At 43.7% G+C, this 27,672-nt stretch overlaps 1 protein-coding gene across 1 annotated transcript in view; it reads right to left on the bottom strand.

The window, feature by feature from the left end:
- nfatc3a (nuclear factor of activated T cells 3a) overlaps positions 1 to 27,442 on the bottom strand; it is a 66,773-nt gene extending 39,331 nt beyond the window's left edge. Inside the window, exons 1-3 of the mRNA XM_079736440.1 lie at positions 27,008 to 27,442; positions 9,764 to 11,018; positions 3,237 to 3,399 (exon numbers count right to left, since the gene is read on the bottom strand). Coding sequence (XP_079592566.1) covers positions 3,237 to 3,399; positions 9,764 to 11,018; positions 27,008 to 27,092 — 1,503 coding nt within the window. The 5' untranslated portion in view covers positions 27,093 to 27,442. The remainder of the gene's footprint in view (positions 1 to 3,236; positions 3,400 to 9,763; positions 11,019 to 27,007) is intronic.
- Positions 27,443 to 27,672: the final 230 nt, after the last annotated feature.

Raw genomic sequence — 27,672 nt, forward strand, 5'->3', positions numbered from 1 at the left:
TTTATTAGGATTTATTAGGATCAGATGTGTTGATGAAGTTGACTACCGAATACAGTGCAACCAACACTTTAGATCCTTCAAATCCTATAGCTTTGTAAGCACCCAACCCAGTGCTAAACATCTAGAGCTTCATGTGTATGAATGGACAATGATGATAACTATGTACATGCTACTGTTGAGGCAGCGAATGTTAGCCCCAGCTAAGCCCATGAGCGCGGAGCCGGTGGCCAGCTGCACGCCTCCACAACACACAGGAAATAAAATACATGGGAGCCAGCTCCCCGTGTCAAGTGCTGTGACCTCTTTAAAGATAAAGAACGAGAATTTGATCCCTCAATAATTAATTAAGATAACTTTTTGAACTGTGTGAGTCTTCAATAGGGTTATATAATGTTGCTTGGGTTACCAATAAGGAGCATAATTAATGACTCACTGGATGAGATTATCCAGTGTGTAAGGAATCAGTGCTATGGTTTTAATAATTATTTATTGCTGCTTTATATTGTTAGGGATCAACTAGACAATGTATTTAAGAACATGAGTAATATAATTCAATGTGTGTGTTTCAATATTATATCAACATAATATGCAGGAATTGCAGTCATGCTATTTATTTGAAATGTTGCCATCTTCTGCATGTGATTGCTCTAGCCTCCGTTTGCGTATATCTTTAAATATAAAACTTAAAACAAAATATATTTCCATACAGATATTTGCAAACAACAAGGGGCCCCATATGCAAAAAGTTATTTGTCTATGTGAACACTGTAACATAAAACACTTATTCGGTGGCCAACCTACACATAATAAGCTACCGTATACTCAAAACGTGCATCCTTCTACCGAAGCCACTACAATAACAATCACGACTCCTTAAGCCCTCTCCTACACGGCCTGTGCAGAATGTGTTGCATTAATCCCACAGCCAAACAATTCCCTCTAGGGATGGGGAATGAGGGCAAGCACGGCCAAGGCCCGTGTGATCAAATTTGGCAGCTAAATTATGCATCGTCACACATGGTGGGGTACAATCTGGGGCTAACTGCAGCTGAAATGGTTAATGATTGGCCTGCATTCAGAACAGAGGGAGCAAGGCCACATGTACATGACTAGGTACAAGAACAGAGAACAGAGAACAGAGCTTTCAGTAATATAACTAATTCAACAACAGACGAGATACCAAGCCATTTCACAAAACTAAATTTAATCAAAAGGCTTTGCAGGAGATGTTAAATAAACATGTCCTAGCAAATAGGAAGAACTGGAAACTAAATAGAGCTTGAATTCCCTGGATCACCAAACTTTCGGTTACGTTTATTCATGGTATGTCACTCATCTTGTATTTTGGTGTAAAAGACTACTCTGTACGACCATGACTTTGGACTTGAACCTGCACTATGTAACCTTTTAACTGCAGCCAGCCCTTTGGTTCGAACTTGAAACCATTTTTAAGATCCAAGATGGATGCTTGCCCAAAGTAGTTGTGCTCCCATTGCAATACTTGTAAATACTTAATAACACGAGTTCATCCATCAGTTCAGTTTCACATTCATAGTTACATTGCATTATCATAACACTACATATTTAGCAAAACTAACAACAGTGATTATATTCTGGATCACTTATATACATGATTATCCTGTAGGGTTAACTAGAGCTAGCTGTCTAGCTCATCTAGCTAAACATTTGTAAGGGTTGACAAACAACATGGATCACTGTGTCGGTTCTCCCCTTGGTCTCTCAATGGGAACCGGTCGCTGGGCACATGAAATATTCACTGGACCGGGCCCTTTGTTTTGCTCTCGCTTCGCTCTCGATCCTTCTCTGAGCTCCGCCCCTATCTTTGGTCTAATGCATAGCAGTCCAGGCCTTGACGCTTGCCGGCTCTACTTTCAGATGACAAATTAGCTGACATTAACATAGTGGATATCAGCTGTTTTATCCACCTCCTGACAGGGCAGCCGTAGAAAGGGTTTTGCGTTGAATAATTCTAGCATGCATATGTGTTCGTAAGCACATATGTTGTAAAGCAATTAAACAGTTAAATGCCAACCAATGATTTTGCTATCTTTAGTTGTACTGTGTTTTACTATTCCAAGCCTTGTCTTGTCAACAACAACAACAACAACAACAACAACAACAACAACAACAACAACAACAACAACAACAACAACAACACTGGGGACATTCAAAATGACCAGTTAAGATCCCTGCTGGATGAGCAAATGCATTTGATGAGCTGGTTTGTTTTTTTATTTTAAAACCTGTGTTGTGGTGGCGCTTTATGTATTGTAGACCATCTATTGTATTTTTTTTTTTACTTTTGTTAAGCATTTTGTGACATCTGTTCTGGAATGGTGCTATAAATACATTGTACTAACTTACTGACAATGAGCATCAATTTGTGGATATTCTCAGTGGTAGCAAGATTAGTTTCACCAATCTGTAGAGGGGGAGGCAGGCGTCTGGTGTAAAAGTTGAAAGTCATCTGCCATTCCCATTAGCCACTCTCATGTTCTACTTTGTGGCTCCTGGTTGCCAGAGCGACCACTGGGTCCTGTGTTCAACGCTGTAGGTGTTAGGAGCGGATGCTCTGGGGGCAGGGGGTAAGCTGTGAGCCATGACCCGGATATGCCCCATATATCAGACCTGGAGTCAGCGTTGTGAGGCGTGGTGTTTTCCCTGCGTCAACCCTCGGTACGGTTCCATTTTCCCTTATATTTATATTATGTAATGTTTTTCCATGTTTTTTTCAGGTTTTCTGTGAAAAGTATATTTTCGTCCAACAAAAGTTCACAAATCAAGTGCACACAGTGCATCTGACATTTTGCTTTCCATATTTATCGGTCCATCTTCTGCAGGGGTGCAGATGGTTCAGAGGAACACAAATAGAGAGTGAAGTGGAACAACAAAACTCCAAAAATACAAATCATGCCAAAGGCCCCATGTCCGATGTGTAGCTGTGTGTGCTTAGCTGACAACATTGAGCAATAGCTGTATGTGCTTAGTAGACATACATGAGATACGGCTCCAACACTAATGCTCGTGTTCTCAAGCATAGTGCATCCACAGTGGGACTAATCAGCTCCAGCAGTCCTACTATGTTATAGCTGAACCTCTGTAGGGAGACGGCCCGGAGCCTGGGCCGGGAATAGACTAAACTACACATAGATACAATTCACTTCCACATTTTGTTTCTAGATTTCACTGGTAGGGTAGACGGACGGCTTTGTTACCTTGACGATAGGATGGCCACCGGAAGTTGCTTTGACGGCTCCTCGGCTGCCCTCTGTTTCGTAGTGGGCCCGGTGATGAGCCTTGGGGTGCACCTCTATTTTTAACTCATACTGGCCAAACTGGCTGGGGAGCGGCCAGTCGAGAGGGGGCAGGGACGAGGTCCTGTAAGGAAACACACACACTATCAATAAACAAAACTATATTTTGTATTTTACGAGGGTTCGAGCAAATAAGTCTGGCCTTGGACGGCAGCCAGGGTTGACGCTGTGTGACGCTATGACACTGTGCTCTCTTCGCTCCTGCCCAATCCAGTTGGAAGTAAAGCTAAACCTATTCTAATCTGAGAAAGCCTTCAGTGTTTTAGATTATTTTATTTTTTTAGATTTTAGAATTTGATTAGTCTGTAGATTGCTACACTTTCCTTGGGCACTGACATTGTTTTTTTAATTTGGCTGCCCCTTTTTCATCAGGAATCAAAGCTCCCGCCCCCGAGCGCTCATTGGTCCTATCATTTTATTTATTTTTTTGGATGGTATGAGATGGTCTCAATGGCTAGTCATTTGTGGCACTGAATGAGTTTTGCCCGGATGGACACTGGAACAGGAAATGCATTGTCAACAGGACAACGTAATTTCATTGCTATAACCTTGAATATAGCCAGGAAATCACCGGCCTCTTCCATCAGGTCTTACTCAACCCCAGATCTCCCTATAATCCACATGACTTCACATCACTCCAAGAAAACAGAATCACCTTTGGTCAAATAAACTCTAAAAAATCCTTTCTTAGAAACAGATGGCAGATGCCCTGGTTGAGAGTTCAATAGAAGCAATATATGAAGCTATATATGAAGCTATTTATACATAACAAGTTCCCTAAAAGTATCCAATAAGATAAGCTTTCTTTGTATGTGCATATGGTACAGATGGTCAGATTCAGTCACTGGCTGCTGTGCCAGTGAGTCACTGGAATGCCCTCATGCATAAACCTGCCTTTAAATGTAGAACACTTGTAATAGGTTGCGTGAGACTTTAAGAGTGAATCATTGAAGCAGGGGGTTTACAAGCAGCCGTTACCTGGTGGGCCATCGGAGGGTTTGGGGGGAGAGTAGATGTAGAACGATTGCTCATTGTACAGGAAAGATGTGTAGGAGAGAGCAAGGTAGAAACACAGAATGAGTGAACCAGTGAGTCAGGTCAGTAAGGCAGTAAGATAATCAGTTGGCTAGACAGAGCAGTCAGATGGACAGCTCAGGCAGCAAGTCAGACAGTCAGTCAGTCAGCCAGTCCCTCGGCCAGTCAGTCAGTTAAAGCAAGTGTAGTGGGCATGTCTCCTTCAACAATCCGCTTTGAACAGCTGCACTTAAAAATAAAACCCTCAGTTGGACTTGTCCTCCATATCGCTAGGCATCGACATAAGATGGCTTCAATCATGTGTTTAAGAGAAGCAGCCCTACAGCATTGACATTAACAATGGGGTTGTCTAAATTAAGGTTAGGGTTAGGGGGTTAAGGGCCAGAATAATTCTTACTTAAGGCTGTTTATTCTAGATGCATATTTCTATCCTGAATGTATGATTGTATCAGCACCAAGATACATTCTTTGAACAATTTGATGAATACAAGTTCTTATTCTGATTCAGATTTTTCAATTCAGTTTAGTTTGTAAACTGTTCAATTTAGTTTGTAAACTGAACGGAGCATCCCATGACAAAACGCTGTCTGTCTAGCGAATGGTAAACTGACACTCCACTTCTGTGCCATAGACTTCCACTGTTGTCAAAAGGCACATTTATAAATCTGGCCAACATAATTGTTTTCCATGATAACTGTCCTAAACTGCAAGTTGTAAGGCTGTTTTCCATGTCAGGGCAGAGCATTAGCAGAACTTTATTTACTTCATCTGACTCACTGTGGTTTGACATACTTTTTTTGAGGGTTGTGAAAATAAGCAACAAGAAAGGAAGTGTATAGAGAAAGTCTTGTCCTGTACATTTCATTCAATGTAACTCTCTTTAAGATACATTATGCAAGCAGTACTTCCTCTGACAGTTCATAGCACTTCGCAGAGGTCATTATGTACCGGGACACCGTAACTGGCTTCTACCTTGAAGCTGGACAGACCTGTGTTTCCACAAAGATAAAATAATGGGATTTCATTCAAATGTAAATGAAAGGGACCACTTTAAAGAATCAGTGTGTAACATGGAACAACAAATATATATGTATATACAAGAAAATCATATTGATCAGTTTAATATAGATTTTTTTTTTAATGAGGGTTGTTGGGGTCTCAGTATGCTAGTGCGGTTCGATTCCCGGGTTCGATTCCGACCTGTGGTCCTCTGTGCTACACGTCATTCCCTCTCTCCTACAACCTGCCTTCCTGTCTCTCATCAATGAGCTGTCCATAAAGCAACGATGGTACCATACAAAAAAAATGATGTGTTCATGTGAGGTTCAGGAGGCCTAGTTGTTCTGTTTCCATGGTCCTGTCAGCCGTGGCTCCGAGCAGACCAGAGTCCTCTCAATGGGAGACATGTGCAGGGAATCCGTCATTGGAACCATTCAGTTCTTACTTTGGCATACTTAGTACAATCAAAACAAGAGGAAAGACTGACTTTTGGAATAAAACGGGCATGTGTTTTACATTTTGGTGAATTACCATTTTATTTTTGTGTGTGTGTGTGTGCTGTGCCATGCTTTGTGGTTCTAAATCAAATCCCACTGCATTGCAGGGATTCTCCCACCACGCACAACTTTTAAATGCCACCGAAAACCACAATAGTTTGTATTGTGTTACATAAAAGCTCCCTGTTCGTGGTGAGTTGAATCGAATGTGATCTCATCACTGAATATATATGGACACTTTAAAACCTGCGAGTGTGTCGCTTATGTTCCCCTTTTTGTGTGTTCTATATATATCATACACAGATACATACATGAAGTTATTTATACATAACAAGTTCCCTAAAAGTATCCAATAAGATAAGCTTTCTTTCAGTTCCAAGGGGAGGACAGCAGGGGAGGAAGTGATGTAATAGCGGGAGGAAATGAGGTCAAAGCAATTCATAGCAGGGCTGTCCCTGCCAACGTGATCACCTTCCATAACATAAGCTCACTCCATAAAGCATGTGTGCTTTTTTTTTGTTTTCTTGCACATGGCTGCTACGGTTACAAGAGCAGGTAATGGCAATGCAGGGAACATGAGCATGAGTGGGATCCAAAATAGCGCAACCTTTCTCGGGTGGCTGTGGGGGGCTCCCCCTCTCTTGTCACGTCCTCTCGTCCTTTACCATAGGCCTTATTCACCTCGCGGTCATCTCGGAATGCGGAGTTCCGCATTCCATTCCCCCACCCGTCAAGCGGTTAGAACCAAGACGGCCGCTGGGTGAACAAGGCCCAATACAAATCACACAAGCAGCCCCTCCACTCTCCCCTCTCCCCTCCACCTACACAAACACCTCTGGTTAGACAGTCGGCCTGAAGGGACTGGTGAACTGAACCAACCTCTTGAGACACATTTAAACCATAACATACAGATGCAGATGACAGATGACAGCAGTGGACTGGGAACCAGAACCCATTCCATCCCAATCTATATTCCCCAAGGGGGGGTGTATGTTTAAAATAGGTTGGAGGACGAAAGGAATCTGGTTGTTAGTAGCACCCAAGCCCCTCCCGGCAAAGCCACACCCACCCGTAACCTCGCCCCACCTCATTGCCTTCCTTTGTTGAGGCAGTGAAACCCACCCAGTAACCAACTGCCTGGGCCATCTGTTTCACACGCCACTAACACACACACACACACACACACACACACACACACACACACACACACACACACACACACACACACACACACACACACACACACACACACACACACACACACACACACACACACACACACACACACACACACACACACACCAAACCCTTGATCCCTGAGCAGACAGGAGTTGCTATGTGTATTATAATCTCAGCAGAATTTCTCTCACCTAAAATTTGGCCTTAACCTAGGTTAACCCATTCAAATGTAGACAACTTCCACAAGAATGCGATTAGGGCTTTCTTGTATACCTTGGATGAAAATTACTTCCTTGGGTAAATTGAGTTAATGCTTAAGGCAAACAAAAGATACAGTGGAGTATACAGCAAAGATCAAAGAACCAAGGGCAGGAGATAACACACAGCATACTGGAGCAGCTCGACAGTTAAACATCTATGTCTGCATATTAAGGTGATCTAAATATTACTTAGACTAGCAAGATGGCTGATTGGGTGATTATTTAATGTATAAGAATACATATATAAGAGCCAAATATTCAATATGGTGAATGGGTCTCTAGTCTGGTCTCTCTGTGGTCCCTCCTTCTCCTTCTGGTTTTAATCTATTTATGTTTTTTGCCCTTTTTATAAAATTTGTTTTATTGTCATTTGGACCTGTGCTAGTGGGTTCTCTGCTGCCATAAATGATCATGCCAAAGGGATTTATTCATGTTTTATCTTATCTTATCTTAAGGAACACAGCAAACCGTACGTATTAAAACGTTCATGATTCTGTTGGAAGACTGTGGTACACTTCAAACTGCAGGCCTATGTTGCTCCTTACAGACTTCATGGCCTATGTAAGCAGTTATTCAGCATTTGATATTCCTGAACTGCCGTGACCTATTCTGCGGTCAAAAATCTGAAATAGTTAATTTAATTATGGCTGGAGTTAGAGATGAAAAGACAACTTTCTTTTGTCTACGAAGCTTAGCTTTGTAGCTTTTCACAGCGTTTGTGTTTAAGTATGCATTCTTTCAGTGTTTCAGTATGCAGAGTCAACAAATTCAAAAAATGTATGAATAAATGACTGCTAAATCAGTGGAAAAGCGAGGCTGATGGCAGTGAAACTTGCCATGTGCATATTTAAAAGGTGATGTTGGTAAGATTTAAAAACTATTATTTTAGTTTAATTTATTAGAAATGGTATGGCCATCCATCAGCTATCAGTGAGTAAATATCAGTCTTGGGTTGACTCTGTCTGCTTTTGATTGGTTCTGGGAGTCCATCTTGCCTGTCAATCATAGGTGCATGAAAGCTGAGAAACGAAGGGAGGTCAGGGGCAGAGAGGGAGGGAGGGAGGGACGTTTTTTTGGTTGGTTCCTTCAATATTCGACAAAATCATATATTCTGCTATTTTCTGCTCTCTCTTAACAACTTGAAATCGTACCTACAGCAGCTTTAAAATGGATGTTTATATCACGTCACCAATGTGCAACAGAGCTTAGCTCTGTCAAGGCCGCAAGGCTCACATTCGCCAGAAGCTGCAGCTTCCAGCCTGTCCTCTCCACCTTTCCTTGAACTTTACCTATCGCAGTTTGACTGTCAGTGTGCATAACTGAATTAATTTTCTTTGGTTAAAGCGTCTACTTAATGACTGAATAGTAAATAATACATTAAATGGTTAGCTCAATGATTGTCTTCTTACTGTGAAAAAGGAAAGATGACATGAAAGTTGAAAGAGGACAAATAAATTAACAAATGGGACCTCCGTAAATACTGACCCTATTGTTTTCTGGGGAATGCATTTAGTGCATGAGTCCATTTGAGCGTGTGTGTGTGTGTGTTTGCGTGTGTCCAGCCATATGTGCTCTTTGCTGATTTATAGTGCCTGTGGCAAGTGCACACAAACAAGGCCATGCCTTCATCTGCTGCAAACGATAGAGCGGGAGAGGGAGAGCCCACGCTCTCTGTCCCCTCTCCTTACGAACGGCTTCATCTGATTGCCTCTGATTACCCTTTTAAAGTGGAACATTTTCCAGCTTTTACGTACAAGTGTATTGAAGTATAGCATGTGTGTGTATACATGCCTGTGGTTCTCCCCCTCAACTCTCCCACAGCCTTGTGTGACCTTTAAGGTACTCGCCACTGTATTGCATCGCTAAGGAGCTCAAAGTACAGCATGTAAACACAAGTCGAATTGTGTCAGCGATATATATCACCCCAGGCCATTATCAATCCTCTGTCAAGATCAGAAGGAACTTTCTTTTTTATTGTGACTATTACACTACATAAAAAGCCAATGCCTTGCCTCAAGTTAGATAATTTAGCCTTGACCTCCTTCTTGTATTTATAATCCAAATCAACTGAAATCTTAATTGCTGTGATATAATAAGTAATTCAATTTATTTTTATTTATATATGCCTCACAAAGCCATGCCTCACAAAGCCAACTGCTAATGACGCCGACCATGCTACCGTGATAAGCTTCACACATCAAGCACTCCAACAACCCTTTCAGGTTGTTCAACTCAAAGAAGCAGTAAGCTGTTATTTTCCCTATACCTTTGAAAATAATTGGGCCATTTTGTTAAAAGCAATACAGTTGAATTAATTTATTCAAGCTGTAGTGAACCTGTGCTCTAAACTAATGCTCATTACATTCAAATCTCAGTTTCAGAAGCTTGAGTGTCACGCATCGCCACGATCTCTGTCTTCATGTCATGTGTATGTCATGTATACATCAACTGTGATTACCTGAATATAGGCGTGTGTCCGGGTTTGGGTTTGTTCCACGTGAAATGGGAGGGCACGGAGAGGAACTGCTCGCCGGCGGCGTCCTTCTTCATGCCGTGCAGACCCTCGTCTGACGGGGAGTCCAGGTGAGGGGACATACTCCCCTGCTCGTCCAGACCCATGTCCCCCTGCATGACCGTCCTGTCCTGGGAGGTCTTCCTGGTCTTGGAGGGTATGTCGGCCTCGGAGGGACAGAACTGGAAGGGCGACATGCCCGCCTGGGGGCTTCCGCCCCAGGTGTCCTCGGTCACGCTGCCCCTGGGCGAGGGCCCGGGCGTGGGGGTGGGCGAGTGGTGCGGGGACAGCGAGCCCTGGAAGCAGATGTCTGCGCTGGAGTGGCGCCTCTTGCCGCACGGCGAGGTGGGCCGCGAGGAGGGGCGGGAGGGCGGCCGCGGGCTGAGCCAGTTCTCATCGGTGACGCTGGTGCGCGGGGAGTGGCACGGGGACCCTCGTGGCGAGAGGGTGAGGGAGTGGGAGTGGATGAAGGCGGGGTGGTGCTGTTGCTGCTGCTGCTGCTGCTGCTGCTGCTGCTGCTGCTGCTGCTGCCAGGGCCCCTGGTCGTCCTGGGGCACCCCCCATGTCTGGGGGGAGCCGGCCCCCGGGGAGGTGAGCGGCGAGCTCAGGGTGAAGCGGGCGGCCGCCTCGTTCAGCTCGTGTTCTACGTCGTCGTTGATGTGGGAGAAGGACTCGCAGGAAGAGGCGTCAGAGAACCAGCTCCTGGAGGAGATGCTGCTGCACGGGCTGGGGCTGAGCGATGAGTCCCGGTATGCGTGATCCAGGGGCAGGTACAGGTGATCCCTGGAGAGAGGTCGCTCCCCGTGGTAGTCCCCTTCGGGGCCGTTGGCCCTGAGGTCCTCCTGACTGGCGCCCATCCCCTGCTGACAGCTGGGCGAGATGGAAGTGATCTGGATGCTGGGACACTCAAAGGCCTTGGGAGGGCCCGTGGGGGTGTGGGGTAGCAGGGGAGATGTGCTGTACTTGGGCTCGTGTAGACCGTCGTAGCTGTGGGACTCGCAGGCCTGTTTGTGTGGCTGCAGGCGCGGTGACGTGTTGATAAGCTGGGAGTAAGCCTGCATGCTATGGCGTGGCAGGCCCATAGACTGGTGGTTTGAGACGGCTGAATGGGGCAGGCCCACAGACTGGTGGCTGCTAACCATGGACTGTGGCTGGCCCACATCGTGGATGTAGAAGGATGTGTTGTCATCGGGCTCCTGATCTGGGAAGAACGAGGGAAGAGCAAGAGACGTGTAAGTCACAGTCAGTGGAGAATGGTCAGATTATAGGAGGTACTCGCCGGGTTCAACAGGTCCAGTGTGTATTACAGTGTAGACAGCCGCAAGACTCTAAAAGACAATGGACCTTTAGCTCTTTTTGGTCTAGTAGACCTGCAGCTTTACAAGGTTTCATGCCAAACCCCTGTTGCTAGAAATGGAAGGTGTGGTCATCGCCCCAAATTTTTGAAAAGGATGTTCACCACATGTTTACAATGAGGGGATTTACAGGCAGAATAGAGTAGGTCTGATGTACAATATATCCTACTATAGCCAAGTAATAGCATTACTAAGAGAGAGAAACTGTAGCAGCCTAATCAAATCGGCCAGTGTTAACTGGTTTATAAATGAATGATAACCGATACTGTTCACTGATCAAGGATGGTTTAGCCTTGAACGTGTTATCACTCTGTGTTATCACTATTTTACGCATTCACACCACCAAAAAGAGATCAGGATTAGTGTATCATGCACTATTGCACTTCTCTCGTGTGGGTGTGTGTGGTTGTGTTCAACATGTTTGTGTATGTTTGGCCGCCTGTGTGTGTGTGTGTGTGTGTGTGTGTGTGTGTGTGTGTGTGTGTGTGTGTGTGTGTGTGTGTGTGTGTGTGTGTGTGTGTGTGTGTGTGTGTGTGTGTGTGTGTGTGTGGGCTGCACAGGCTAGCGGGCGGTCATACGGGCAGGGTTCCAAGAGGGATAACCGATGAACAGCGCTACTCAGGAAACAGATTCACACAACTCTGCCCACTCTCGCCTGTCAACACATCCAGCGCCGGCAGGCTATTTATACCAAAGGTCAACCAGCAGAGGCTCACTTACACACAGACGCACACGCACAGATAAACACATGTACACACACACATGCACATACATATGCATGTATACACACATGCACACACACACGTGCACAAATATACCAACACATGCATGCACATGCACACGCATGCCCACATACACATTCATGCACGAAAATTAATGAAACAGTCCATTGTCCTAGCTGGCAGTTCTATATTAGAGAGGTTATTAATAACTGTCTGATGAATTCACATGCCTGCACCCAGTGAGCCTTAACAACAACACACAGACACAGACACACACAGACAGACACACTCTCTCTTACTCTCTCTTTTTCTTTTCTGCTCACTACACAACCACATCTATATGAACACCCACACACACTTACGAGCACATACACACACACACACACACACACACAAACAAACACACACACACAAACACACACACAAACACACAGACACAAACTTGGATGCTAGATGTTAATTATGTATGTATCATTTTTTTGATAATTATATTTTCATATGCTCAAAGAAGAAATGAATTACTGTTATACTTTTACAACCATCATTAAAATACCAAAGATGGTTAATGTGTCAGTGTCCTTTCACACAATAAGTGAGATTAAACACATTTAATGACAAACATAAATTATTCTTCAAACAATAAACGATGTGTGTGTCAGTGTGTGTGCTTTTCAATGTGTGTGTGGGTGTGTGTATATGGCTGTTGGCTTATTTGAAAGCTCAACGGGATCCTCTGCAAATACTCACTCATGAGGATGTTCAGGAAAGGGGAAACAACAATATACGCCATTTCCTGTCTGAGCTGACTGTGGAAACATTGTTGAATCAGGACCTAAAGATGTCATTTATGCACCAACCCAGCATGACGTTGGCACCATTGCTCATATACACACACCCACATACGCATGCAGGCACACACACACATACACAAACACACATACACCTGCACGCACACACATTTGCACACAATTACACACTCAACTTGTTTGAGTTTTTAGTTGAAAGAAGCCAACTGCTTGATCGCCCCTTTCAGATGTTTCTTCCACTTTCAAGTGCCAGACAATCTGAAGTCTCAGTTAACTGGCGGGTGATTTAGGATTAGAACTTTAACTTTAGATGTTCCACTAAATTGGGATCAAGACATTTGCGGCCCACCTCATGTGTAAACGGTAAGAAATAGATGAATACATATGCGGTTGCTGAGTGACACTGCCCCCTTTATATGTAATTATTCCTGCAAGAAGGCCATGGCCAGTGGGAAACCGCGGAAAGAAAAAGTCAGCAATGCTGCTTATGCTCCCAGTGTGTTTATTATAAGAAAAAATCATTTAATATTTACTGAACATTTATAATACATTTATTTTCAATTGTCTTTCTAATATTTTAAAGAGTTCTGTATATTTCAAGAAAAAGAATCCCACATACCACTTGCAGTACCAACGTTTACCACAGGTTGAAAAACACTGGATAAGAGTGAATATGTATTTTTTTTTAACATTGTGCCTTGCCACACCCACTCTGAGAACAGCAGAGACCACAGCCGAGGACATATTTATAGCTGCACACCACGAGCCCTGCCTGTCTGTCACAAGACCCAGCACACGATCCCGGCCTGGCTCTCTCAGTCACTCACTGACTAAGAATGAGAGACATAGAGGTCGACAGAGAGGCAGAGCTAGAGAGATAGAGAAAGAGAGGCAGAGACAGAAGACAAAGCATTTGATCTCCTACTAGCCGCTCACTCACTCACTGAGAGAGTATAAAGAGACTTGGAGGCAGGCAGAGAGGGATAGAGAGGAAAAGAGAGAGGCAGAGGCAAAGAGTCAGGCATAGAGGCAGTGAGAGAGGGATAGAGAGAGGGATAGAGAGAGGGATAAGAGAGAATGATAGAGAGAGAGCATGAGAGAGAGAGAGAGAGAAAGAGAGAGAGAGAGAGAAAAAAAGAGAGAGAAAAGAGGAAGGGAGAATGAGAGGAAGAAGAAGTGTTGGGCTTGGATGTTCAGCATTACTAAACTGAGAAACGTTGTCTATTCTGCATACACAGATTCAAACACCACCCCAAAACAACAAACATTCCAAAACCACAACACCAGGTTCTGTTTCACTGCCTTTTAGCGATATTGTTTCTGGATTATGTAACACATTGACATGAATAGTCAACAATTAGACAGTTAAACTGAACAAAATCACAAAAAAACGTTTTCTCTGAAGTTTGATATATTTTTTTCTAACTTCATTTGTCACACTTCGAAACATGTCATGTGCATAAGTCAATATTGTTTCCATAGTCCCTGGCCCTCGTTACCTCATGGCTGCGTATGACTTGAAGTCACTGTTGTTACAGTTGTTTGAGACGGCAGCAGCCTGCTAAAGCAGATGTGGCAATGGCCTAGGGCTGCACCTGGCTCCCGGTGGTTTGCTTGTTTGCAGTTAGAAAACACATAGAGCCCAACAATAACAATAAGAAATGGATTCCCTGCAGGCGATAACAGCTTCGTTTAGGGTTGCCAAAATTGACACAATGGCGGCCAAATTCACCAGTTCTTTTGTGGCCTTTTAAAAATATATTATAATATCATGTTATTTTTATAATATAGCCTCAAAGCATGTGCTGTCAAGATAAGGCCTGCACATCATCTTGTAATCTTGTAATATTTTTCCTTGCTTTCAAATCTCCCTTACAAGTGATCTTAATATCACTGGTTGAAGCCAAGAGGGAAGACCAGCCCCCATGACATGATGACAGGGGCTTGTAGCCTAGGGCAACGGGGCAACTGTTACTGATGGTGCTATCTCACATGTTCCCTGAAAGTTTTTTTAACTAAACTAACTCCAAGTAAATATTGTATGGGATTTTCTCATATGTTTTTCATATAAAAATAATTCATCATCGGCACCACATTTCCAAGCCAATTAGATTAGATTAGACGTCTACTTTTATGTACATGCCCTTTCCTGGAGAGCTCAAAGGAAAGCGCCCCCGAGAGATGGAGGCAAAAGGCAGTGTTGATACAAAGGTTGAGAGATCATACAGCAATGGAAGCAATGGCCAACCAACAGGACTCACATTCATAAGCTCCAACATTGTCCTCTGACACTGGGAAGATATAAGAGCCAGTAACTGAATTTAAGAGAGAATCAAGTCCATTTTTGGGTGTATTATTTGGTAGAGGTTCTGATGAACTTTAATAAACAAATGTAAAAAGGCACGTCGTTTTTTCCATTTACACATGTGATGTGATAAAGTAAAAGTTGACAAGGCACAGATAGATGGTGAAGGGATGATGTGTGTGTGTGTGTGTGTGTGTGTGTGTGTGTGTGTGTGTGTGTGTGCGTGTGTGTGTCTGTGTGAGTGTGTGTGCGGTCTGTGTCTGTCTGGTTAGACATGAGGTGGACCAGGGTACCTGGCTTATTCTGATCACCTTAAACCTCCCTAGCACTGAGGAGGGGCTACAGTGGGGGAGAACCCCCCTAGTGAGAGCAAGGACGGGGGGGGAGAGAGAGAGGATAAGGAGGGGACAGGAGTGGAGAGGAGGGGAGAGGAGGAGAAGATAGGAGAAAATAATACAGCATAGGGGGTTTTTATTTTGTGTGAGGACATTTCCACTTATTCTATCAAGCAGAAATGCGGACAGATGTTATAAAAAAACCCAAACCTTCAAAAACCACTACTGGCATATACCTCTCTTACTTTGTTTGTCTAGCTGATGCAGCATAACCAAATTAATTTCAATGTATTCAAATTTAAAACAAACATCCTCCAGCCGTCTGTGTTTCCTTGGCCTTTAGCAGTTTCTCAGAGTAGAGTATAGTCTAGAAATTGGTAGAGCTAGAGTAGAGCAGTGTAGACTATAGAGTAGAGAAAAGGAGAGTGGAGTAGAGTATAGAGTAGGGGAGACTATAGAGTAGAGAACGGTAGAGTAAAGCATAGTAGAATAGAGTATAACACAGTCGATGAGGGCATTATAGAGTAGACTAAATAAAAACAGCAGCAGGGACAAAATGCTTGAATCTGTAAAAAAACGTGTTTTGTCTGCGTGCACAGAACCTGCTGACTTCCTGCTGACCCAGTGCGTCAAGCGTCTATCCATGACACAGACGATCTGGTTAAATAAAGATCTTTAAGAGGCTTTGTTGTACCTAAGCTAAAAATAGCCGGGAAATCGCTCCTCCTTGCAGGAAGCGTTTGGACAGGGTTCTCACTGCTGCTCGTGACACACTGCCAGGGCCGATGGGGTAACAGGGGGGAGAACGTTTGACCCTTGAACTCCAGAGGCCAGTTAGCTGGGACCCGGCCGCATAAAAGCCCTCTACTGGAACTGTCTCTGCAGCATCCATTTGGAGGAACTCCTTGACGTAGTGGCCCCTCAGTAGTCGGATGGGACACCCTCCACACTAGAGTGGCAGTGCATTACGGAGTCAGACGAGGGTAAGGACCATATTGGGTCCCAGCTAAAACCTCGACCGCCGCCAGACGATACAACCTCCATGGCCTGGGAGTATTCTATGAGGGGGTGTGAGGACACCAAGGGATACTTTTACCTTTGGTTCTACCGCCGTGGCTCCTCCCCCGTTGTTGAGGAGGTGGGTCAGGGTCATGGGGCATGCACTGAGGCACAGCTCTACATTGGCGTGAAGCCCAGGTATATATTGGTAGGGGTGGAGGTGGGACGGGGGAGGGGGGGTTGAGGTGTCCATCATTGGTAGGATAACTCATTCAGCGGGTCGTTACATGGTGTGCAGTGTCACCTCTTTGTAAAGCTGTGTGTGTGTATGCGTGTGTGTATGTGTGCCAGTCTTTGCTTCTGTCTGTGTAGCTGTGTGCATCTGTATGTATAGTTGTGTTCCATGTATGTGTGCGTCTGCGTGTGCATGTGTGTGTGTGTGTGTGTGTGTGTGTGTGTGTGTGTGTGTGTGTGTTTGTATGTGTGTGTATGGATGTGTGCACGCCTGCAGCAATGTGTCTGTGCCACTGTGTTTGTATTTGTATGTGTGTTTGTCTGTGTTTGTGTGTTTGTGTGTGCCTGTGCGTGTGTGTGTGTGTTAAATGTGTGTATCTGTATGTGTGTCACTATGTTAACTTTTGTGTGTGTGTATTGGTGTATGTGTGTGTGTGTCCTTTATGAGTTTGGGCTTGCCAGCAGTTTGTGTGCTGCAAGCTGGAGGCTGGAGACTGGAGGCTTTAATGAGGCATAAGGTTTGAGGCATGAGGCTGGTGGGTAAGCGGAGCTTGGCTCTTTGTGTGGGGAGGCAGGTTGATTAGAAGGGGCTCAGCTTTCACCCCCTGCCTGGGCACAAGCTTTGTGTTCAGGTCGGGCTCCTCTTTCAGCTCTCCTTAAGAACCGGCGACCAACCGACCAAAACAAAATGCTGCCAAATAACCACACACTGTATGGCTGTCAAAATAAAAAAAATAGCCCTAATAAAGATCAACTATCAATGCAAAATGTGTATAATCAAAGGAAAATATTGTACACAGAATTTGCTTGGCCTTACAATTTATATTGCAATATACTTCAGTTATTATATTATTTCCTGAATCGTTTACCTAAGTTGACACCTAAAGTCAATGAAAGAAGGTTTAAAAGTCACATACAAAATTTGAGGTAACAAACTCTAGTTAACATTTCAATGGATTTGAATGATCTATTAAAACAACTGACATTTGACAAGCAATGTGCTACTATACACTCATGAACTGTATGCATGATTACACTTTTGCCCTGAATATATGCTGTGCACCAAGATAAGTTCCTTGCACATTATTACTTTTGCGATCACTCTCTGAATAAGAAATGTGGGTTTCGATGTTATATTCTTTTGGTGAATGAAACAGGCGGGGCTGCTTTGCCTTGGGCCTATTTCTGAGCAAAAAGGTTGTGACGCACACATCATATTATTATCAAAGCCGGGCTACAGCTGTGGCCCTCCAACATTGATTGGCATCTCTCCTGTTTGACCCTGCGTGTAGCAGTTATTTGTGGGTACTACAGATGCACATGCATTTGAGTCAAAAGGGGGCGAAAAAAGGAGTTCATGTGTGGTTCATTATTAATAATTAACTCTGAGGGTCGGCTTAAAGAAAACCTTCAGTCTTCTTTTTCGAACTGGACCCAATTGCGCAATCATTTTGGGTCTAATGGACTAGTGAGATTTTTTTTTCGGGGAATTGGTCTAATATTGAGCGAGAACAGATTTGGGTGAAGGAGAGGGGAGATAGTAATGACAAAAGGGACATTTCCTGTGAGATTAAACCGTTTTCTTCTGAGATTTTCTGAGTCTCAGTTACAAGCAGAACAGATGAGGCGACTGGTCATAAAAAGTTGTTTTTCTTTGTAGGAATCCTTTCCATAACGTTAAACCGTACCATAACTTCTAAAAAAAAGTGGTGAAAGCACACTTTTAGAGGACTTACATTGATGGGTTGCTGTTGCCCCAAAAGATTAGACTGCGGCCCGTTTTTCGTGGATAAAGCTGCAGCGTTCTCGCTCAATACTGGACCAATTTCTAAAAATATTGTCTGCATCTGTCCCTTAGACCCATATGATAGGGAAATAGGATCCAGGTTGAAAAAATTAAGTAATCCTTTAATCATCAATGCGGAAGGCTATTGTGTTGTGTCAGCATCGCGACACGAAGACTTTCCCTCACGTCAGAGAGAGAGGAAATCAGCCAGCAGTAGCTTAAAAAACGGCACCCTAAGCCAACGGTAACATATGACTGCATGCTATATTAGGCTCTTAATTAGCAACCTCCTGCTGTGAAAACACAGGGCAGACAAAAGGTGCCAGTTGATGATTTGAACCTTAGCTTGACTGAAACACCTGCCAATGCACCATTCACAACCCTGAAACCCTGATGGATTCCAGGCTTCATTTCATTTATATTGGGATAATCCGCCACTAAGTGTACTTTTATTGAAAAAGATTTGACGACAGAGAGCTAAGAACCTTGCTGCTGCATTCTGCATTATTTTCAATATCAGCCCACTTTGTAGTGAATTATCCCTTCCTTATATCCCTCCATATATATATAAGTATATTTTACTTTCATAATATAACTAGATATATTATCCTTACTTATATTATGCATTATACATGATATAGTATATAGCAAGAGCAAACTTCAAATAAGCCAGATTCAAACAATCACGATGCAAACATGACATGATTGTTAGATGTTGTGTGGAGAGATACTGTGACCAGCGATGCCCCCTTATGTGTATTAACAGAGAGCCAGGAGGCTGGTGCATTCACTGGGTTCCAGGGGGACAGGGCAGGAGCCACAGTCATTGCATTAGGTGATTGTTATGAGAGGCAAACACAGGCCTGTCGGTGGCCTGCAGTAACCCACAGCAGATAACATCAGAGGCTACCGCTGGCAGGGGTGACATTTAAAGAGTCTGTTGTGAGGGCTAACTGTGCATGGGAGCCAGGAAGACTAGCATGGTGAGGGCAGACCTGCGTGTGTACATATGTGTATCTGTGTGTGTGTGTGTGTGTGTATGTGTGTGTGTGTGTTTGTGTGTATGAGAGTGAGAGTGAGAGAGTGAGTGGGTGAGAGAGAGAGAGAGAAAGAGAGAGAGAAAGGGGACGGAGCAAGAGAGAATGGGAGCGAGAGCAAGAGCACGAGAGAGAGAGGGTGAGAGAGAGAAAGAGAGAGAGAGTGATCAGAGACAGATCTAAATTTACATTTTCAAACTATGGGTCCAAGTGCAAATAGATTGAATAGCTGCCAAATACAGGGGATAGACAAGCCAGAGGGACCCAGTAGGAATATAAGAATGCATACAGCTAGTCTGGGCAACAAAAGGCCTCGTTTATTGCATGCACTATGGTTGGTGTATGGGAGGTTTGGGATGCATTGGATAGGAAGGGGTAAAAAAGAATGACAGTCTTAATAGCTTCATATGTAAAGATCATGCGTAAAAAAATACACATCTTCCAAAAATAAATGATAGACATAAATGCATGTCAATATCGACTAGATACCATTCGTTTAGAACAAAAATGTAAATTTATACAAAGATAAAAAAGTAGAATAAGCACTGTATGTGTCTGTCTTACATAGTTAATGTGTTTATTTTCAAATGTTACCCACCTGACACCTTAGAACATTGAAAATTAAAAATGTTATTTCAATGTTTAACAATTAAGTCTACCAAGTCCACAACGGAGTGCTGTGTCCCACACAAAGCCTCTGTCGTGCTTAAAACCAGAGGCTAACCACCGGCGCAGGGCCCTAGAGCCCCCTGCTACCCACGGAAATGACGAAGAGGAGGTGGTGAGGTGGTAGAATTTAGGAATTTGGGATCTGGGTGAGAAGAGGAGGAAGTACATCCTCCTAGGTAGAAATACCCCTCACCGCTCTGCCCCTGCACAGTGGGGGGGAGCCTTGTTAACTACCCGATTACTTCATATCCAGGGGAAAAAAGGGGGAAAAAATTGAATAAACAAGCTGAAAATAACTAGGGAAACAGGATGTGCAATGAGAAAGTAGAGTACATTAACGAGAGTTTTATGAGCTCTCAAAGTTGAGATTATATAAAGCAATTTATTGAATCAATTATATTATTTAAATAAAAACGAATTGATCCCTATTTGGCAATAGGCCTAATGAAGACAGGGGATTATAAAGATGATGTAACATTGCTGAATCAATTTCATGTTATTGTACGGGTGAATTGTTTTCTCAAAAATGTACAACATGTGGGCAATCCCTTTTGCTATCCCCCTCATCCTCAAAAGGCATTTACTTTTTCATGTTGAATAATGTCCTTCTGAATTCTTCTGAATGAAGCGGAACATCAAAGGAGCGGGTCTACTATGCAGAGGTGTCAACAGCAACGATTATTTGCAATCGAACCTGGCTGTGGGGGCTTCGCTACTCCAGCAATGACTCCAGACCAGGCAGGAACTTACACCTCTTTTTCTCTCTCTCTCTCTCTCTCTCTCTCTCTCTCTCTCTCTCTCTCTCTCTCTCTCTCTCTCTCTCTCTCTCTCTCTCTCTCTCTCTCTCTCTCTCTTTCTCTCTCTCTCTCAGAGGCTGGCCTTGGGACGTTGATACAGTGCAGCCAGCGGTAGCTTATGTTACACTAAATTTAAACTAGACAGATACCACACATAGCAGCTCGTGCCTCGCCCGAGGAAACAACCCTTCCAACACATCACACCGGGTGCCGAGCCTTCTCGGTTCAACAGGGTGGGGGGGCACCCACATGGCAGACATCCTCCCACATGTGGACCTCAGGCTGGGTCCGAACGGCTGAACCTCCGGTGTTCTCTCTGAGACGAGCACATCTTAAGAGGTTAACATTTGAACCAGCAGGTTGAGATGCACTGAAGCCCCCCGCTGCCCTACAGCCGACACAACTGCACTCAAACCTTATTCAACATGACAACCCTTTGCACTCATAGGCGGGCAGAGACATAAAAGAAAGAAAGAAAATACTAATATCCTATGGTTTAAGGCAAAGCTTTTTAACAAACACATGTTTTGTGTGTGCGGTTTAACCTTGGTGCAGAGGACATGTTGGTAACATGTGGTCCTCTGCACTGTGTTACTACCAGAGGGTATGCTGTTGTTAAGCTCCATTTATTTCTCCATGGTAGATTTGTGTTTCTGACAAAGCTCAATAACAGCTGTTTGTTTACGTGTCGGATCCCGCCGACACGTTTGTTTGTCTAGACAAACAAAAAGCCAAGCCCACAACCCACCAGGTCAAAGTCTGGCCGTGCCGGCCAACTCACCTGGCGATGTGGCGCACAGCATTCTTCCACACCTCGGCCCGTCGAAACGCCAAAGCGCTAGTGCGGTTTAAAAAAAGAAAAAGAGGACGACAACAAGCCTCCCGTGGACGGTTTCAGATGTGCGCACCGAGAGAGAGACGCTCCTGCTCTTCTGAGCACGATGAGACTAGAGAACCTGTCGCTTGCCCTCTGCCACTCTCTCTGGGAGCTGAAAATAGTCCACCATGAGAGCGATGTAATTTCAGTCTTTCCCACGACAAGCGCTGGGGAGAGGAGGGCCAGGAGAGGCGAGCCAGGGGCGGCAGAGAGACACGCGGCACGGAGACAAACAACAACTTAAGTGCCGAGACAAGAGGGAACTTTCTTTACTCCCAGAGGCGACGGTGACTTTGACCGCGACACAGTCCTCAGGAGTTGGCAAAACGCTGAAAAGTATATAGTGGCGTTGATTAAGTGGCGCTGCTGCTGCGGTCGTGAGCCAACCAGATCCAGTGTGACTTAGTGACTGAGCCTGACTGACTGATGACAACTGCTGGCATCTGGAGATTTTATTAGCCTAGATCAGTCACTCTGACGGTAACGCTTGTCTCATTTCACATCCTGAGAAAACAAAAAGAGGAGAGAAAAAAGAAGCCTCAGCAAATCTTGGTTAGGTTTGGAAAAACAGATATTTTTTTTGTTTGCATGTTGTGAACTAAAGAATCTTATCTCTGAATAAAGAAAAGAAAGAAAAGACAGAGGGAAAAGATAAATACAAGAAATGCAGAAAGTGTGAAAATAAAAAAGGGCAAATAGAGGAGGATCTGGAGAAAGAGTAACTGAGCAAGAATGCCGTTCCAGCTACCATTCACAGCAGGGAAGAGCAAGTCTGCTCCCTTCTCCTCTCATTCCTCCCGACCATCTGAAGCCCACATGGCATGTCTGGGCTCAGAGCCAGACACCTTCACTATGGACCCTCTCATCAGCCACCCATAGAGGGCATATCGACCCACAGCTCTCATACCACCTCCATTGACCAATGAGGCTACTGCTCGTGACCCAGAACGCTAACCGATCTAGCTTTATGCAACCACTCTTATGCTCAAGACCCATGTAGCGCTAACTTATTCAGCCTGATGAACCACTCCAATTCTTGTAACCCATTGAATGCTTATAAATTATCTAACCTCATGCTATCGCACTAATGCAAAGAACAATTCAAGGGCAACTTGTAAAGCAAGTGCTTAGTGTTATTTTTCCACAATTAATGTGTTTCTCTACCAGGGATAAGGAACTAGATAAAATAGAAAGTGAAGATACGTGTAAACAAGTCCAATGTCACATTCATATTAAACTCAGGTTAAAAGCAGACTTCAGTTGTCCTGATAAAAATTATTTTGAAAATAAATGTGTTCTAGTTTAAGTTTTCAGTCTGAGTGACGGAAAATAATTGGGTGTGTTAAATAATCTAAAATGGTAATAGGTAATTAGAGTTGTTGTTATTACCTTAATGATATGAACTAATTAACTCTGGCTAGATGGCTTCAGTTAGTCATTACTAACTGGTTTGTCCAAACGTCGCATGACAAATGTACTGCCCTTCTGCCGCAAAGCAAAAAATAATTAGAGCCATTTGGGTGTGACATCAGCTAATGCTGCAGCATGCTATTTCAAAAATAGTCTGTTTAAAAAAAAAGTAGGGTCCTGAACATAATATGTCCTGATACGGACATATTACAGGGAAGGAAAGTGACACCTGCCTAACTGGATTAGCTACATGTAAGTGCTAGATAACATTTGGTAAGCCCCTTATACTTCCAGTTAGTGTTGGGGTCCAAATATATTACTATAATACTATTCACTCCATTGAAAAGATAGGAGACAGGACCCCATTATTTACGATTGAAAGATTATCACGAATATCCCATTCAAACATCATTCCTATCTGTGGAAGGATGCTTCTCTTCTATCTTTCCCATCTATCACTTATTTTGTTTTACACTTTCCTAAATGGTCTTCATCACAATGCATAATTGAGTAATTATCCTTCCAAAGAACATGGAGCAGACGTCTTTTCCAAAATGACATCACCCCTAGACAGGTCCTTGTGTGACCACAAGCATCCACACACTGCCTCTGGTAGCAGTGTTTAGTTTAAATGAATGCCTGCAAGTCATCGAGGTCATCAAGAAAGTGCCTTGAATGTTGGGTTGAATTAGGCCATATTGACAAGGAGGCCATCTTGGTTCTAAACGCTATCCAGGTTGGGGTAACAAATGTGGAGTTCCGCATTCAGTTCCGCCAACCCAGCTAGCGTTTATAGCCAAGATGGAACCAAGCAGGCCACTAGGTGAATAAGGTCTATTAAGCCAGTTTATAAAGAATCCATTGGGTGTGTTGCTAAAGGGTTCCTGGGACCAGCTCCCCCCTTGCTCAACACAGACATGACGCCACCCAGCAGCACTTCCCTTCTGCTGCTTATAACACCAATCACTCATGCTATGTTACGCAGTAGCATTAGCCAACCTAGCAGACAGGACGTCTTGTATTTGTTTAGGTATAAGCTTGACTCATCCGTCTATCTTCTTGGAGGGCCTCATCTGAATGGATATCTAACAGTTTTGCTGAGTTGTGTGCCTCGTCAATAAAATTATTTATCTGAAACTAAGGTTTCAGATAAACAAGGACAAACCCAACACTAAACTAGCCTAACACTATCACATGCCACCACATCACATGACTTGAGTATATAAATTAGAGATGAGCGTAAATTAAAGATCACGATCTAAGCACGTTGGCAAACTATAGGTCTTTCCTTCACCTGACGCTAGCAGGGAAACCCCTTCAGTTACACAGCCAACAGATGAAATAGAAGAACTTTCTCACTTTCAAGGGAAGCCTGCCTCGGATGGTCGAGACAGACAGACAGATAAACAGAGATACATAGGCAGACAAATAGAAACAGAAAGACAGATGGAGTGACAGACAGACACAGAGGACGATACAGGAATAAAGCCGGACAGGCAGAAAGAAAGACAGGCATGCAGGCAAGCATATGTAGAGACAGACAGACAGACAGACAGAAAGGCAGACAGATAGACAGGCAGGCAGGGGGGCAGGCAAGCATATGGTCAGACAGATAGACAGATAAACAGAGATACATAGGCAGACACATAGAAACAGAAAGACAGATGGAGAGACAGTCAGACACAGAGGACAATACAGGAAGAATGCCGGACAGGCAGAAAGAAAGACAGGCAGACAGACAGACAAGTGGAAAGACAGGCAGATTAAAGAGAAACAGACAGACAGCAGCCATACTGACAATCAGACATAGAAACAGACAGGCAGACAGTTAGACAGACGGACAGACATACAGAGATACAGAGTTCAGATCACAGACATTTAAGCAGTTGAGTGAAAAGTAATTTGCAGAACTGCAAAACTGAAGAAAGCAATCAAAGTACATTGACGAGAAATGCCTCGATCTGACAAAGTATTCTAAATGTAAGTTAAAGTCAAATGTAATTATTATGTTCTAAGTATGTTGATACTTTTTAATACTGTAGATAAAGTTTTAGTTCATTATCATTTATTTTCATAACCAGAGGATCTGTTAACCAGGGAGCAGATAAGCACAGCGGTGGTGTTCGACAGGTCCTGACTTGAGCTTGGCCTGCGGAGAATGAGAGCGATTGAAAACGGAGAGCGTTTGACTCTGTGCTTCTCTACTCCCTGCTGCTCTACGCTGGCTGTGCAGTGCTCCTCGCACTCTCGTTATTCATGTGGACAGAAGCTCCTCTTTTGGGCCAAGTCATACAGTCGAGGCCAGATTAAAACCACTTGCACAGTGGTGCTTTTATTCCTACACTTATTCCAAATGCTGTGTTTTTCCCCTTTGGCCTGTCACAAAGCAAAAAACGTAGAACGGATTGAAATTCGAAAGCACTGGCCAAATTGGTTCAAAACTTTGCCATAGTTTGATGAAACAGATGCTGGTGTGTGTGTGTGTGTGTGTGTGTGTGTGTGTGTGTGTGTGTGTGTGCGTGTGTGCGTGTTTGTGTGTGTATGTGGAGTGGAATCTGGAAGAATAGTGAAAAAAGCAAGATGCGATCTTTGGGTTTGCTTAGCGGTATGAGGCAAAAGGTATGCTGTGTGCTCGGAAGAACCTTGGGGCGACAATTTAATTTTATGCGAACTTCGACAAATATATATATAGATATATCAACTCACACTATGATGTGAAAAAGAAGAGAAACAGCTGACAAAATAAGGTGTGTAAAAATGCTGAACTAATGTAAATGTTTTGGCAACAGGACATTAGCCATTGAATTAGTAGACTAACACTTTAAATAATTAGAATGTCAATTTGAATTTTATGCGATTGAATATATGTCACATGCATTTAGATGTTGCAGTGTGTAGTTGACCTTACAATATCTGGACATCCATAAGTAACCATTAATAATATGAGTATAAACATAACATTTGCAGGATCATATGTTGAAAACACTTCACACTGAGCCCTTGTTTTCCTTTCTCTAGTCTGAAAATGAATTGCTTAGCCTATGTGTTTTGCTTTGGCCCACAGCCTAAAACAAAGCAACAGAACTATGTCAACTTTATCAGACTTACTATATTTGCATCTTTTGTGGATTAATTTCCCCCCTTGACATACTCTTTGAAAATATTTAGTTCACCATACTTTTTTGTCAAATTTATTTAGAAAGGCACGGCAATGTTTCTCAACCAACTTTCTAATGTGCTGGCGCATTGCTTACTTACAATGGGTGTAATGTATGATGCAGGCTATACTGTATACAATGTAATACAGTGGTTTAACAACTGTGTTGCTTTACCCCATCATTTGCAGATGCAGAGCTATTCGTTATAGGACTACGTTGAAGGTGTCTCAAAGTTGTACGCTTTCAATTGCGATAGCTGTCCTCCTACTATCTACAAGGCAGCATGCCGATCAACTGATAGCTATGGCCCAGGCACTTGTTCGGGTGAATAGAATTGACCAAAACCTTGCGTCTATTTCTCACAATACTTGTCAGGTCAAGTCCATTCCAGTTTCATTGCTAAACAGTTGAAGGTCTAACCTACAGCTGGGAAGCAGTTACTTCAATTTATTATAGGACTATTACAACGGGACTTGAAATTAAGGATACGTGGCTATAACTCCCACGTAGGCTACTATGAGCCGTGAAATGTTCTGGGATGCACTTGACTGAATATATCTCAAGTGTACCGTGAAACACTTGAATAGATCTCAAATGTAGGCCTACGGCGAGACTTGGAATACAGCCTACTACGAGGTGAATATCCTCCGTTGTCTCTAGGGCTATCCTATCGAGGTCCGGCAGGTTGAAGCGCACTGACCTGCAGGGCCGTGCTGCTGTCCGTCCTCTCCGAAGATGAGCGTGAAGTCCAGCTCCTCGGTGCCGGTGCAGTTAACAGTAGTCATCGGGTTTGACAGCGTGGGTTCCCCCACGACTCGGCTATAGAGCAATGCCCTGCTGTAAATGTCACAACATTTACCGACTGGAACACGGGGGGTGGTTCTCTTCTCGTTAAATAAGCCTTTCGAGTTGTTGTTGTTTTTACAATTATAAACGCGAAGGTCTCGATAAAGCGTTTCCTTCTTTTAAAAAAAATCCAGAATATCTCTCACTGTGGCGGTCTCTTCTCGACTACTGTGATAAAGTGTTGACATAAACTTTTGGAAGGAGTCGACTTTCGTTCTTTCACGCGGCTTCGACTAGGCTACACTGTCATTTATTTCGCTTCCTCGCGACCTTTACCAAACGTCAATAAAAGCGGTCGCGAAATTTACCTCTCTCGCGCCGACTGGAGCTTCTATCCCAACTTTTACTAACAGCGCGTGACAGGGCAGTTCCCGCGATGACGTCAGCAAAGTAGAAAGGCAACACATACGCACAAATGAACACGTACGTGTACACGCGCACGCACACGCACACATACACACAAACATAAAACATAAACAAAAACCTTATTACACAAACTCCGAAATATTATATTCCAAA

Source organism: Pollachius pollachius (genome assembly GCF_949987615.1).
Source record: "Pollachius pollachius genome assembly, chromosome: 5".
Classification (NCBI taxonomy): domain Eukaryota; kingdom Metazoa; phylum Chordata; class Actinopteri; order Gadiformes; family Gadidae; genus Pollachius; species Pollachius pollachius.